This window comes from Xenopus laevis, chromosome 4L (assembly GCF_017654675.1).
Source record: "Xenopus laevis strain J_2021 chromosome 4L, Xenopus_laevis_v10.1, whole genome shotgun sequence".
Lineage (NCBI taxonomy): Eukaryota > Metazoa > Chordata > Amphibia > Anura > Pipidae > Xenopus > Xenopus laevis.
The window spans coordinates 10,229,430-10,244,789 of NC_054377.1; the positions used below are offsets into that span (position 1 = coordinate 10,229,430).

At 42.7% G+C, this 15,360-nt stretch overlaps 1 protein-coding gene across 1 annotated transcript; it reads left to right on the forward strand.

Annotated features, from left to right (window-relative positions):
* Nucleotides 1–1,610: 1,610 nt before the first annotated feature.
* On the forward strand, nucleotides 1,611–14,077 carry astl2d.2.L (astacin-like metallo-endopeptidase 2 gene d2 L homeolog). Its single transcript, XM_041589820.1, has 12 exons — nucleotides 1,611–1,680; nucleotides 3,887–3,973; nucleotides 4,982–5,113; nucleotides 5,954–6,071; nucleotides 6,456–6,634; nucleotides 7,456–7,537; nucleotides 9,168–9,295; nucleotides 9,464–9,579; nucleotides 10,935–11,160; nucleotides 12,116–12,234; nucleotides 13,271–13,493; nucleotides 13,597–14,077. Exons 1-12 carry the CDS (start codon nucleotides 1,611–1,613, stop codon nucleotides 13,608–13,610), a joined length of 1,494 nt encoding a protein of 497 aa, XP_041445754.1. The 3' UTR covers nucleotides 13,611–14,077.
* Nucleotides 14,078–15,360: the final 1,283 nt, after the last annotated feature.

The following is a 15,360-nucleotide window of genomic DNA, read 5'->3' on the forward strand; positions in this document are numbered from 1 at the left end:
ATATATAATACCCCAGAACACATGGCAGGATAAATACGAAGCCAATACCAAATATAATGCACCAGAACACATGGAATAATGCAATGCCAATACTATATATAATTCCCCAGAACACATGGCAGTATAAATACAGTGCCAATTCCATATATAATACCCCAGAACACATGGCAGGATAAATACAGTGCCAATTCAATATATAATACCCCAGAACACATGGCAGGATAAATACAGTGCCAATTCAATATATAATACCCCAGAATACATGGCAGGATAAATACAGTGCCAATTCCATGTATAATACCCCAGAACACACAGCAGGATAAATACAGTGTCTATTCTATATATAATACCCCAGAACACATGACAGGATAAATACAGTGCCAATTCCATATATAATACCCCAGAACACATGGCAGGATAAATACAGTGCCAATTCCATGTATAATACCCCAGAACACACAGCAGGATAAATACAGTGCCAATTCCATGTATAATACCCCAGAACACACGGCAGGATAAATACAGTGCCAATTCCATATATAATACCCCAGAACACATGGCCGGATAAATACAATGCCAGTTACATATATAATGCGTCTATATAATGCTCTGTATGGCTACACAATTATAATTACTCCTACTTTTTATTACTCATCTTTCCATTCAGGCTCTCTCATGTTCCAATTCCAGTCTCTTGTTCAAAGCAATGGCTAGTGTACTTTGGACATCAATACGACCAACTGGAATTTCGTTTTTTGTTTATCTTTTCTTTGATATGTTTGTTTTTCTGGTCTTAGTGAGCAGATATTCAATTTATACTGGTTTAGTTTGATTTCTAATCACCTCCTTGATGTTCTTATTACTACATAAGGAATCCATCAACAATTTTCTTCAGGCCTTCACCATGCAAAACCCAAGCCAATTGATCTCCATGAAACTCAGCTCATCAATAAACCAATATCCACCGTAAGGGCTTCCCTCTATAGATTCTGTAGATTTTGACCATCCAATCCACATATAGATTGGCGTATGAGGCTATAAACAAAAAAAACATGTTTTTGAAAGTGTTATTTAAAAACATTAAATATTAATAAGTAATATTTAATGATGGGCAAACCAAAACCATTTTGCTTTGCCAAAAATTCCCCAAAATACATTGAAGTCTGTGGACAACATTTTTTTTGACATGCAACAAATTTTTTCACCTATTGGAGTCTATGTTTAAGAAGTAAAGTGCTGGGTAATAATGTTATGGTATTTCCTTCGCTTTATCTGCTTGGCCAGAATGTGGAATTTTCTTCAGGGGATGGTGGGAAAGGGTTTGGAAGGATTAACAGAAAGCATTACATAAAGGCCCAGAACAAAGGATTATTAATCTAACTACTGATGAGGAATGTCCAACCAAACAGGAGAGATCAGTTCAGCCAAAGAGGCTGAAATTAATTATCATGTGTCTGATTATAGACAACAGGGCAGATTTTTGCACGGTGTCATTTGGTGGCCAATCGGCTGCCTCTCTTCTCAAATCACTGCTGCTGGGCTGTAAATATAAGAACTGGGGAATTACAGTACGAGATGTACAGTAGAATTCTCTACTCATATGATTCAACATGGATTCCTCCATTTGTATTGTCCTTTTTTCATGTCTTGTCAGCCAAGTACTTAGTGCCCCTCTTCAGGTAAGTGAAATGAACGTTTTGCTGAACTCTACTATTGGTTCATCTCCACTGTCTCATACCCATTCCTTGCTTCTTACTATTCCCTTTGCCTCTTACCCATGATTTACTTCTTACTATTCCCTTTGCCTCTTACCCATGTTTTGCTTCTTACTATTCCCTTTGCCTCATACCCATGCCTTGCTTCATACTATTCCCTTTGCCTCATACCCATGATTTGCTTCTTACTATTCCCTTTGCCTCATACCCATGTTTTGCTTCTTACTATTCCCTTTGCCCTATACCCATGATTTGCTTCTTACTATTCCCTTTGCCCTATACCCATGCCTTGCTTCTTACTATTCTCTTTGTCTCATACCGATGATTTGCTTCTTACTATTCCCTTTGTCTCATACCCATTCCTTGCTTCTTACTATTCCCTTTGCCTCTTACCCATGATTTACTTCTTACTATTCCCTTTGCCTCTTACCCATGTTTTGCTTCTTACTATTCCCTTTGCCTCATACCCATGCCTTGCTTCATACTATTCCCTTTGCCTCATACCCATGATTTGCTTCTTACTATTCCCTTTGCCTCATACCCATGTTTTGCTTCTTACTATTCCCTTTGCCCTATACCCATGATTTGCTTCTTACTATTCCCTTTGCCCTATACCCATGCCTTGCTTCTTACTATTCTCTTTGTCTCATACCGATGATTTGCTTCTTACTATTCCCTTTGCCCTATACCCATGCCTTGCTTCTTACTATTCTCTTTGTCTCATACCGATGTTTTGCTTCTTACTATTCCCTTTGCCTCATACCCATGCCTTGCTTCTTACTATTCCCTTTGCCTCATACCCATGCCTTGCTTCTTACTATTCCCTTTGCCTCATACCCATGCCTTGCTTCTTACTATTCCCTTTGCCTCATACCCATGCCTTGCTTCTTACTATTCCCTTTGCCTCATACCCATGCCTTGCTACTCACTATTCCCTTTGCCTCATACCCATGCCTTGCTTCTTACTATTCTCTTTGTCTCATACCCATGCCTTGCTTCTTACTATTCCCTTTGCCTCATACCCATGATTTGCTTCTTACTATTCCCTTTGTCTCACGCACGATTCTCAGAATATCTAAATTGCTTATCTGATTTCAGGACATCTTGTCAGACAATAATAATAATGGTAAGTGCTTTCAATAATTATATATCAGTAAATAGGAATGTATTGATATAGCTGGGACTTCACACACGCTACATTGGCCGAACATTGGATTTGATCACTCTGAACACATATACTGTATTATACACAAGAGCCATGAATATCCTGTAAATTATATAGTGAATAAAGTACCCCCTTTTGTAAAATATAAGGATATTATAAGTTACCGAGGAGTTTCATGACCATATAAAAGTACGAGGCCGAAGGCCGAGTGTTTTTATACAGGTCATGGAACTCCGAGGTAACTTCTAATATCCTCATATTTTGCAACTGGGGGTACTTTATTTATTATAATACACGAATTTCAGTGAGTCATGTGACAGAAATGACATCAGAACTCACCGTTTATAACTGATGACATCAGAACTCACCGTTTATAAGGATATAATTTACAGGATATTCATGGCTTTTGTGTATTATATCCTTATAAACTGCGCTTAGTGATGTCATTGGTTATAATCGGAGCTTAGTGATATCACATGACTCACTGAAACTTGTGTATTATAAGGATATTAGAAGTCACCTCGGAGTTCCACTCAGCCTTTGGACTTGTGCTTTTATATCCCCTATGCCTCATTCCCTATGCCTCCTATCCATGCTTTGCTAAAACACCTGGTCCCCAGCATTCTGGATAATAGATCCCTGCCACCTGCTGTTCGAAATCTCATCTGTATTGGTAAAGGTTTAGACAAGGTTTATACAAGGAGTGGGTATAAGGAGCATTCAGGCATCACCAGGGGTTTGAGTTGAGCACACATTTATTTAATTCTGCCGGCCCCAGTTTACTGTATATATCATTTTATTTTTTAAAAAAAGTTTAGGTTTATTGAGCATATTTTGTTTTGCATTTGTTATTTTGTTTGTACGTAATACAGAATATCTGCATTCTTTGTAATTGTATTATATCTGTATGTATGCATATAGCATAATAAAAGCTAAAAAAAATAATAATAATAATAACAATAATAATAATAAATCCCAGCCATGGCTCACAATTGTGTTCAAATTAAAACAGAATTATCCCCCACCACCACAGAACAGAAGGATCTCTTTGGCCAGGGCGATATCTTCAGCAGGATCACAAAAGCCAACCAAGGTAAACTGTGGTTTAGGGGATCACAAATATCTGATGGGGCAACAACAGGTAAAGGGAACTACATTGTTACAAGAGTCAGAACAGAAACAAGAAGGTCATCTCCCATAGAGTTCTATTTAAGCAAACAATTCTTAATTTTTGACTTTTTTTTTTTTTCCTTTTTCTTTGTAATAATAAGAAAGTAAGAAAGTAAGAAAGAACCAAGCTGCATAAATCCAGAAAAGAAAACAAAAAATACCTTATTTGAGAACCACAGGTCCCCAGCATTGTGGATAAAACTCCAGGTTCCCAGCATTGTAGATAAAATCCAAAGTTCCCAGCATTCTGGATAATCCCCCAGGTTCCCAGCATTCTTGATAAAACCCCAGGTCCCCACTCCCCAGTATTGTGGACAAAACTCCAGGTTCCCAGCATTGCGGAGAAAACCCCAGGTCCCCAGCATTGTGGATAAAACCCCAGGTTCCCAGTATTGTGGATAAAACCCCAGGTGGTCCCCAGCATTGTGGAGAAACCCCCAGGTCCCCAGCATTGTGGCGAAAACCCCAGGTCCCCAGCATTGTGGATAAAACCCCAGTTCCCCAGTATTGTGGACAAAACTCCAGGTTCCCAGCATTGTGGAGAAAACCCCAGGTCCCCAGCATTGTGGATAAAACCCCAGGTCCCCAGCATTCTGGAGAAAACCCCAGGTCCCCAGCATTGTGGAGAAAACCCCAGGTCCCCAGCATGGTGGACAAAACTCCAGGTTCCCAGCATTCTGGATAAAATCCCAGGTTCCTGTGGATAAACCCCCAGGTTCCTGTGGATAAACCCCCAGGTTCCTGTGGATAAACCCCCAGGTTCCTGTGGATAAACCCCCAGGTTCCTGTGTATAAACACCCAGGTTCCTGTGGATAAAACCCCAGGTCCCCAGCATTGTGGATAAATCCCAGGTTCCCAGTATTGTGGATAAAACCCCAGAGCTCCAGCATTGTGGAAAATAATGCCATCATATGTTTGTTTTTGAATCAGGAAGCAGAATGCGGCGGATTTATGGGGACATCGCTGTTGGGGTCTCACGTAGCGCCCTCAGCTGCACAGATTGCTTATGGCAGAAAACAAACGGGACAGTGTATGTGCCGTACACACTGGATGGACAGTACAGTAAGTTTTTTCCCTTCGTATCTCCAAGTGGTATTGTCTTTCCCCCTTTAAAGTGGATCAATTCTGAGCACAATGTAGATAAGACACAACCATTTGATTTCTCAAATGACCAATTTGAAGTGCTTGTACAGACCCGTCTTAGTACAGACCCATACTAAAGGCAGAACTTCCATCAGTTTTTGGCTCGTGGGTGATGTCCAGTCAGGGAACCTATATCAGAGGGGGGCCCCAAAAATGAAAAGGTTCACAGGATTTGGCTAGAAAATGTCTTGGACATAAGGAGGCCTGACTACTTAGCTGGTGAATCCACCCAGTGGGTCCATTTGGGTAATGAAATATATCTAGGACTGCTAGGTTGGGGTGGGCCTTGTTAGCTATATTACATGAAGCCAGCCAACCCAGCTGGCCACTTTGGCTCCCACATGTATGTGTGTGTTGCCGAAGGGGGGGAGGTGAGGTAAACTGCTTGTAGAGGACTAGGGGTAGGCAGAAAAGGTATGTACCTAGCACAAACCCTCACACACATCATTACACCCTAGGAATGAGCTTTTCTGTCTTCCCCTAATTCTGGCCCTGATGGAGCCCTAAAATTTCTACTGCTAACTCCTGCTATTTTTACTGCTAACTCCTAAACGGGGAGCCAACGGTGTCAATTCAATATGCAGGAGACCTTCCCAATCTTCCCTCCTGTGTAGGGTTCCCTTAGGACCAGGGTTGAAGGCCTAACTGAGGATCTCTTCGTGGGTCCCAGAATTCCCAGTGGCCCATTGATGTTTTTACCATGGGACTATAAAAAACTTGTATTGGTACTTAGCTGGGTGGTCCTTTTGCTTCCTACAGGTAAAGATGAAGTCAACACAATCACGTCAGCTATGCAAGTGTACTCCACCTTGACCTGCGTGCAGTTCATCCCTTACACGAATGAAGATGATTATGTCTCTATAGCATCTGCCGATGGGTAAGTCTGTAAGAAGAGGGCAACATTGTATTGTTGTATATAGACAACAGTAACCAAACAGAATTGACCAATGAGAATGCTGATAACAAGTCACTGGATGTTGTAGAGGTAGATCATCAAGCTATAGCTAACCGGAGCATTAGAAAGCATCTCGTTTTAGACCGGCCTGTAGCCATTTGAAACATTAGAATGCTTCGATTTTTAGACCAACCTGTAGCCGCAGCATTAAATGCTCACAGTGGTAGATCAACCTGCAGCCAATCAGAGAATCAGAATGCCCTCTGTATCCAATCAGAGTATTAGAATGCTTATAATGGTATATATTGGTGTGAAAATGCTGTGAAGATCAGTTTATTTACCCCATTTCCTATGTTTGGATTCCAGCTGTTGGTCCTTCATGGGCCGGCAAGGAGGTGGCCAAATGGTGTCTGTACAGAAAGGTTACTGTACCTCCGAAGGAACGACCATGCACGAACTCAACCATGCCCTGGGCTTTGTCCATGAACACTCCAGGAGCGACCGGGATGACCATGTTAACATCAAGTATCAGTACATCTCACCAGGTATGGTGTGACATCTCCACCAGAAACTAAAGGGCCACCATGTTCTATAATGTTCCAGTTGAGTTGTGCTTAGGTCAGGGAAATACATACACTGCCATAGTTTTATGGTATTTCTTGGTATAGACATAGGGGGCTATTCCTGCAGTTTGACACTTGGGAATATATATGGAAGGATTGTGGCCAATGTGCAATCAGGAACAATCAAGTAGCAAAGGAAACCCTTATAGAATTAAATGAAAAAAAGAAGGTACAGTGACTCTTGAAAAGTAATGTTGGCCAGAGTTCATCCTGTAATATATAGCAACCAATCAGTAGGCAGCTTTTATTGGTCTAGTACCAGTTGAATAAATAAAAACAAATATCCTTTGGGCTTAGTTATCAAGGGTTTAACTACAGAGGAAGCAGACCCCGCGGTTGCAAGGGGGGCAGAAGTGTAGGGGCCCCAGTGAGGCCCTAATTAATGAGCAATTTTAATATATCTTGGTTGGCTAGGCCAACTTATACATATTTTGGGGCCCTAAATTGAATTTGCCGTGGGGCCCCGTAGCATCTAGTTATGCCAATGTGTGTTATTATATGTGCATAGGCCCAACTCTCCCCAAATAGGGTGATGGCTTGGAATTGGGTGGAGTTTGAGCCAGATTTGGGCATCTCTGGGTGTAATTGGGTATGACTGGTGGTGGCTCTGGGCGTGGTCTATATAATGTGAAATAACATGACCAAGTGAGGGGTGACTATAGTTTGTATAGCTTGATGTATGGAGGTTGCTGATTTTATATAAAAGGTGCGAAAATGACCTCCTGACCTGCTATGTATTATAGGTGACATTGTCAACTTTAACAAAATGGATACCAACAACCTTGGCACACCATACGACTACCAATCTGTCATGCACTACCCACCGTGAGTATTTCATTACACATACATATTATATATATATAAATAAAGGAAGGTTAAGGCTAGTCTGAGAGACAATGGGTCTCATTTATCAACACAAATTGCCTATGCGCAGTAACCAATAGCAACCAATCAGTGCATGGCTTTTTCAAGCAGGTGCAGGTAGAACAATGGATGCAACAATTTTATTGGTTGCCATGGGTAACTGATCATGGGCAATTCTGCCCAGTGTTGATAAATCACTCCCAATGCCTTAATACCAGTGATACTTTCTTGGGGTGCCATCCATATATTAATATTTATTAAAGGGGTGGTTTACCTTTAAGTTTAGGGGCAGATTTACATAGGGTCGAATATCGAGGGTTAACTAACCCTCGATATTCGGCTGTCGAATGTAAATCCTTCGAACATCGAATATCGAAGTCGAAGGATTTAGCGCATTTGCTACAATCGAACGATTTTAATCCATCGATCGAAGAATTTTCCTTCGATCAGAAAATTGTTAGGAAGCCTATGGGGACCTTCCCCGTAGGCTAACATTGGCCTCAGTAGGTTTTAGGTGGCGAAGTAGGGGGTCAAAGTATTTTTTAAAGAGACAGTACTTTGACTATCTGATGGTCGAATAGTCGAATGATTTTTAGTTCGATTCGTTCGATTTGAAGTCGTAGTCGAAGGTCAAAGTAGCCTATTCGATGGTTGTAGTAGCCAAATTCGACCATTAGAAATTCGAAGTATTTTTTCTTCTATTCCTTCACTCGAGCTAAGTAAATGGGCCCCTTGCTATGCCACAGGATGGCCAATTCTAAGCAACTTTTCAATTGGTCTTCATTTATTTATTTTATATAGTTTTAGAATTATGAACCTTTTTCTTCTGACTCTTTCCAGCTTTCAAATGGGGGTCACTGACCCCATCTTAAAACAAATGCTCTGTAAGGCTACAAATGTATTGTTATTGCTACTTTTTATTACTCACCTCTCTATTCAGGCCTCTCTTATTCATATTCCAGTCCCTTAAGGTGGCCATACACTATTAGATCCGATTGTTTGACAAGGTCGCCAAACGAGCGGATATTAACCCGATATGCCCACTGACGGCCGGGCAATATCGGCCCCGGGGCCGAACAATCGGATTACAATGCTTCTAATGGGAGCCGACGGGTCACAGGACCGCATCAACTAACCGATACTGCCCTGGATCACAGTAAAAAACTTGACCGATCGATATCTGCCCGATTTTTGGCCTAATATCGATCAGTAGGAGCCGTCAGGAGCCTCCACACATGGGCAGATAAACTGCCGAATCAGTCTAAAGGACCAATATCGGCAGCTTTAATCTGCCCGTGTATGTTCACCTTTATTCAAATCAGTACATGGTTGCTAGGAGAATGTGGGCCCTTGCAACCAGATTGCTGAAATTGCAAACTGGAGAGCTGCTGAAGAAAAAGCTAAATAAGCTCCAAAACCACACAAAATCAAAAATGAAAACCAAATGCAAAATGTCTCAGAATATCCCTCTCTGCATCATACTAAAGGTTCATTCAAAGGCGAACACCCCCTTTAAAGATAATATTAAAGCTAATACAATACCTCTTCCTGCCCTGGTGTCTATATGATTTACTTCTTGCCTTTATTGCAGGTGGGCTTTCAGTAACACAAGTGGAGAAAACACTATCGTGGCCAAGCCTAATCCCAATGTAACAATGGGACAGGGAAACTCAATGACCAGCTTGGATATTATGAAGATAAATCGACTTTATAAATGTGGTAAGCACTAAACCAAGGGCTGGAACATGTTCTCTGCTTATGATTTACACCCGTCCGTGTATCTGTCAGGTCACACGTGGTCCAGCCATGTGGGTTTTGTCTGTTTTATTGGACAGAGATATTTTATGGATCAATCTGATGATTACTAATAGTTATTTTCCCTTTCAGATGTCTGTAGTTCTTTCCTCAATGATGCCAGTGGAACGATCAACTCAACCAATTATCCATCCACTTACCCCAATAATGTCAATTGTGTGTGGGTCATCCAGACGCCGTACGATTTGGTAATCAATCTATTACTCCATATATTTGTGGTTTCTACGGTCTAACTGACCCCCAGCAACCAGGCAATGGTTTTTTGAATGAAAGACTGGGAAATGAACAGAAGTAACCAAGAAAAATAAAAGATCGAACTGCAACCTCAAAGGGTAGCAATTGTTTGGTTGCCGGGGTCAGTGACCCCGCCATTTCAAAGAGGCAAAAGAAAAATATAACGGTCAAGGATTAGGTAGGGGGCGCTGTAGAGTCAGAAGGGAAAGGGCGAGTCCTTGAGGCAGGGGCTGTATGTGCCAAGGGGAAACTTGAAGGGAAGCAGGAACAGGTAGATGAGGGCGAAGAGTCAGACTGGAACAGGACGGATAGGACGATGATCAGGACTGGACAAGACAGGAAGAAGAGGGCGACGACTCAACAGGAAAGGACTGGACGTGGCAGGAGTGGAACGGCTTGGATGGGACAGGACGGTGCGGGCGTAGATCAAACTGGGGGATAGAGTGCAGAGGGAGACAGGAGCGGATAGCAAGACAGGACTGGAGCAAGATAGCAAGAGAGGACTGGAGCAAGATAGCAAGAGAGGACTGGAGCAAGAGAGGACTGGAGCAAGATAGCAAGAGAGGACTGGAGCAAGAGAGGGCTGGAGCAAGATAGCAAGAGAGGGAGACTGGAGCAAGAGAGGGAGACTGGAGCAGGATAGCAAGAGAGGGAGACTGGAGCAGGATAGCAAGAGAGGGAGACTGGAGCAGGATAGCAAGAGAGGGAGACTGGAGCAGGATAGCAAGAGAGGGAGACTGGAGCAGGATAGCAAGAGAGGGAGACTGGAGCAGGATAGCAAGAAGGGACTGGAAGCAGGATAGCTAGAGAGCTGGAAGCTGGATAGCAAGAGAGGAGTACAAGGTAGGGTTGGAACAAGGTCGAGGCTAGAAAGGTACAAGATAGGAAAGGTAAGCAGGACAAGACAAGGCAGACTAACAAGGGAGAAGGGGCAAGAGCTAGAAACCTAGTTAGGGGCGATGCCGCAGTACTAGAAAACCATGCAATGCTCTGGCAAGGAGTGGTCTGAGAGCTGCCCTTAAATAGGGAAGAGGCAGCCCTGATTGGTTGATTAAGATAGGCAGCAGCTGAGCTGGGGCTGGAGAGGCCAATCAGGCGGCAGCTGGGCTGGGACTGCAGAGGCCAGGTTACACACAGTGAGTAACCCTACAGGCTGCTCACCTGGCCAAATGGTTAGGGTATCGAGCCAGAAACCCAAAGGTCCCCGGCTCGACTCCCAGCAATTCCTGACAGTAACAAATAAAGACCAACTGAAAACAATAGGCCTTTCTATAACATACACATGCTGACTTTAATGTTGCACCTGCAGGTAACCCTGACGTTTGATGCCTTTGATCTCCAAAATTCCCCAAACTGTACCTCTGACTACATTAGAGTTTATGATGGGCGCAGCAGAAATTCCCTACTACTGCTAGACAGAACTTGTGGGTCTGAACCTGTTCCTGCTCTGATCGCCTCAACAAACCTGGTGTTAGTGGAGTTTGTCAGTGGCGATAACAAGAAAAAGACTGGTTTCAAGGCCTCGTACAGTACAGGTGGGTTGGCAGTGCCGATATTGTATTAAATGACATATATTAAGAAGGGGGAATGTATAAGCTGGTGGCTTCTTAAAGGGTCACTATATCCAAATGAACCATCCTGGCAGGGATATTACTAGGGATGCACCGAATCCACTATTTGGGATTCGGCAGAACCCCTGAATCCTTGGGTGAAAGATTGGGCCGAATACTGAACCGAATCCTAATTTGCATATGCAAATTAGGGTCAGGAAAGTAAAAAGTGGAAAAAAATTCTTCTTCTCGGACAAAAGGTCATGTGATTTCCCGTCCCTAATTTACATATGCAAATTAGGATTCGGATTTGGTTCGGCCAGGCACAAGGCTGAATCCTGGATTCCGTGCATCCCTAGATATTACTCTGTACAACCAAAGAGCAAACTCAGGGTCGGACGGGGGGGGGGGGGGCACCCACCAGGGGTGCCAAAATCATTGCACCCACCCCAGTCTTGACTTGTCCAGAGGGCACAACCCTCCTCCCCCACCTTGTGTACCACTTCACTTTTGTCCTTTTGCAGCCACAATCAGGGGAAGGTCAGGGGGAGCACGGTGAGTGCCCACAGTTTCCTGCGGAGACACCAGGGAGTGGTTGTGGGTCAGCGAGGCTAGGCCTGGACTGAGTATCAAATCAAGCCCTGGCATTTCAGGTACACAGAGGCCCAAACAGCTCCCCACTAGCCCAATAAAAAGTCTATGGCAATTTGCAGCACCTCCTCTGGCATTTGCCAGAACCCACAGATTGCCAGTCCGGGCCTGAGCCTGCACCTCCAGGTTTTTTCCCTGATGTCCCTTCCATTGATTCCTTCCTATTGGCTACAATGTAAAACTCTAACTAGCCCAGTTGTGCGCTATGATTTCTGTTACTGGTCAGTCGTATGTCAGAAGGTCATAATCGAGGGGTCACACTAATGTTCTCCCTTTTTATTTCTACCAGTGAAATGTGGCGGCACTTATTTCACCCCATCAAGGCGCATCACTTCCCCCGGATACCCCAACGCCTACCCTCCTAATAGCAACTGTTCTTACATCATCACTGCTCCGCCTTCCCATAAGGTAAGAAGATACACAATCACGCACAAATAAATTTGCAAGACCAAGACTGTGCACATGCTCAGTGTGGTCTGGGCTGCTTAGGGATTGTCATAAATGATCAAAACAGCACAATTCAAATAATATCGGCCAGAAGCCAATACAGCAAGACTGATTAATAATCAGAATATACAGACTGCACTGGGTCCTGTGTTATCATGTAATCTAATGTGGATTTTATAGTTTTTGTTTTGTTTAATACAAACTTTCTCCAACTCTGCAGAACCAGTGGCTGCAGCAAAATAATTCTCCAAATAGAATCCCAGTTTATCTGTTTAAATCTGGCTCCATGATCTTTGTCCTGCAGCTGGAGTTGGAAACATTAAAGGGAATGCAAAGGCAGAATAAAATTCAATACAAATCTCTACACAGTCGCCGACTGCTCTACAGGGAAACAAACAAAGCTGCTTGAGTTCTACATGGCTGGGAAGTAAGGTGGGGGCTCCCCCTGCTGTTCATAAGTATGATTGTTTCCCTGCAGAGCAGTTAGGGACCGTCTGACATTTCCTCTCCACAGCAGCAAATGAAGGAAGAATTTCACTGCATACAGTCAGGTTTCTTATAAAAACGCTACACATTTTTTAATTAAAGTATATTGGAGATAGGTTTCTTTTTTATTAAAGTAAAAATGGGATTTTATTTTTTTGCCCTTTAACCATGCATGCAATGATCCGATCATCAGCCACAAGTTGGCAGGGCTGTTGGGAGAGGGAGGGCAAGATCCCAGAAGGGGCTAGTTTTGTGGTGACAGGAGAGATTGAAATGAGCAGGGAAACATCAGGAGATGCATCCTACTTCAATTACATAAGCTTTAACCATTGAATGAACAGCATGAAGCAAGATACACATTCATATTATAATTTGTGTAAATATCATTAAATTTATGAAAATAACACAATAGTGAAAAAAGAGCGCCTCTCAACCAGTCACTTCAGGTGTTGGTCACACAATCTAAAAGCAACAGCCTCTGCTCAGACTGACTATTCCTTCTTACTTCTAGGTCTCACTGAGCATGACCAGCTTCTATACAGAATTTAGCCGCACATGCAAATATGATTACCTGTCTGTATATGATGGGAATTCCAGTAAGAATCCCCTCCTGAACACATTCTGCGGACCCCTCTTCTCTCTGTCAGCCACCTCCACTGGTCCCAACATGTTCCTCAGGTTCATCAGTGATAAATCAGTACAAGTGACCGGCTTTCTGCTGTCATACAGTTTTGGTGAGTATTGAGTAGCAACGTTATAAGTCTCTGGCCAACTCCATGTAACTAACATCCAGCCATTTTACTAATCATCACCCAAACTTTTCTTTTTAATTTGCAGTTCCTGTATCCTGAAATTCAAGTCACAAAGCAAATCCGACTCCCCCTGGTGATTCATTTGTCATTCATATTGCATCCTAAACCTTGCCTTTATTTCCCTAGCTGAGCAAGACACATAGAATTATGATGTTCTGACCATGTTTCATAATTCTATTTTGTAAAGGGATACCATCGTCTGAAATTTGCATTTCTGTTTTGTTTTAATGCACATCTAATGCCGTGGGGTTTTCTGTTATATATACTGTATTCAGCTTGATAACAAAGATATCCAGCAGTGATGCAAAAAAAGTAGATCTCTCACAAAACAGCAGTCCTGCCCTGCTTTATGGCTGAGATTCTGGCCATCTTTATAACGGAGCATTCAGACCAGTGAATGAAAACAGATAGCTAGAATATCAGCCATAAAGCAGGGCAGGACTGCTGCTTCCAATGGGGATCAGATAGGATCTGTGCAGCCACTGGGACAGAATGCTCTGTTATACAGATAGCTAGAATCTCAGCTGCCATAAAGCAGGGCAGGACTGCTGCTTACAATGGGGATCAGATAGGATCTGTGCAGCCACTGGGACAGAATGTTCTGTTATACAGATAGCTAGAATCTCAGCTGCCATAAAGCAGGACAGGACTGCTGCTTACAATGGGGATCAGATAGGATCTGTGCAGCCACTGGGACAGAATGTTCTGTTATACAGATAGCTAGAATCTCAGCTGCCATAAAGCAGGACAGGACTGCTGCTTACAATGGGGATCAGATAGGATCTGTGCAGCCACTGGGACAGAATGCTCTGTTATACAGATAGCTAGAATCTCAGCTGCCATAAAGCAGGGCAGGACTGCTGCTTACAATAGGGATCATCAGCTGGGAAAGAATGCATATAATTATACCTATGAAGAGAAAAAGAACCCCAATTGCCAATTGATTTGGGATCACTTCAATTTTTCAAAGCATATAATTATACATCACTAACTATGCAACTGTAATTATAACTTTTTTAAATGCAAGTAAATCAGTATTTTCCCCCCAAATAAATGAACTGAACAAATTGTTATACATTGTTTGAAGGTAATACACAGCCATAAATGTTAAATAATTAATAGATGTTTAAGTTGTGAATACATTTTTACTTAAAAAAACCGATTCTGTGTTCAAGTTAAGGAAGTTAAGTGTATATGTTTGTTATAGTCAATTATGAGGAACTAGGGCAAAATACCAAATTCATAAAAGACCAAGGTTGGACTATGGTTGTCACCTGTCCGGACAGCCCGGTAATTTGAATGTTTGCCTGGGTCAAAAGTGCCTGCTTGTTTTTCCAAATTAGGAAAACAGGGCAGGATTCCCCATGATTAAATCGTTAATTGGCTAATTGGCACATCATAGCCCCGCCCCCTCTGTTACAGCCCGCCTCTCCGGGTCACAGCCCTGCCCCGGTCTCCACCAGGCTAAAAGCTGGCAAGCCTAGGTTGGACACGGATGTTGGGGAATCCGGCCTGGCTCTCAGTTTTGTTTTCCATTTAATTCTACAGGGGTTCAGGTCAGGGCTCTGTGCAGTTAATGAATATTGACAAAGGAACTAGGGTTGCCACTTTTCGACTACCACAAAACCCGACGAGAAGGGGGATTGATGGCATCAGGGGTGGAGCACTGACATATATGGGGTGGGTTAGGGTTGCCACCTGGCCGGTAAAAAAGATGGTTAATCCCAATGTTATTAATAGGGAAAAAAAGATAAAATATATAGGAAGGCCGGTATTTTTTTCTGGAAAA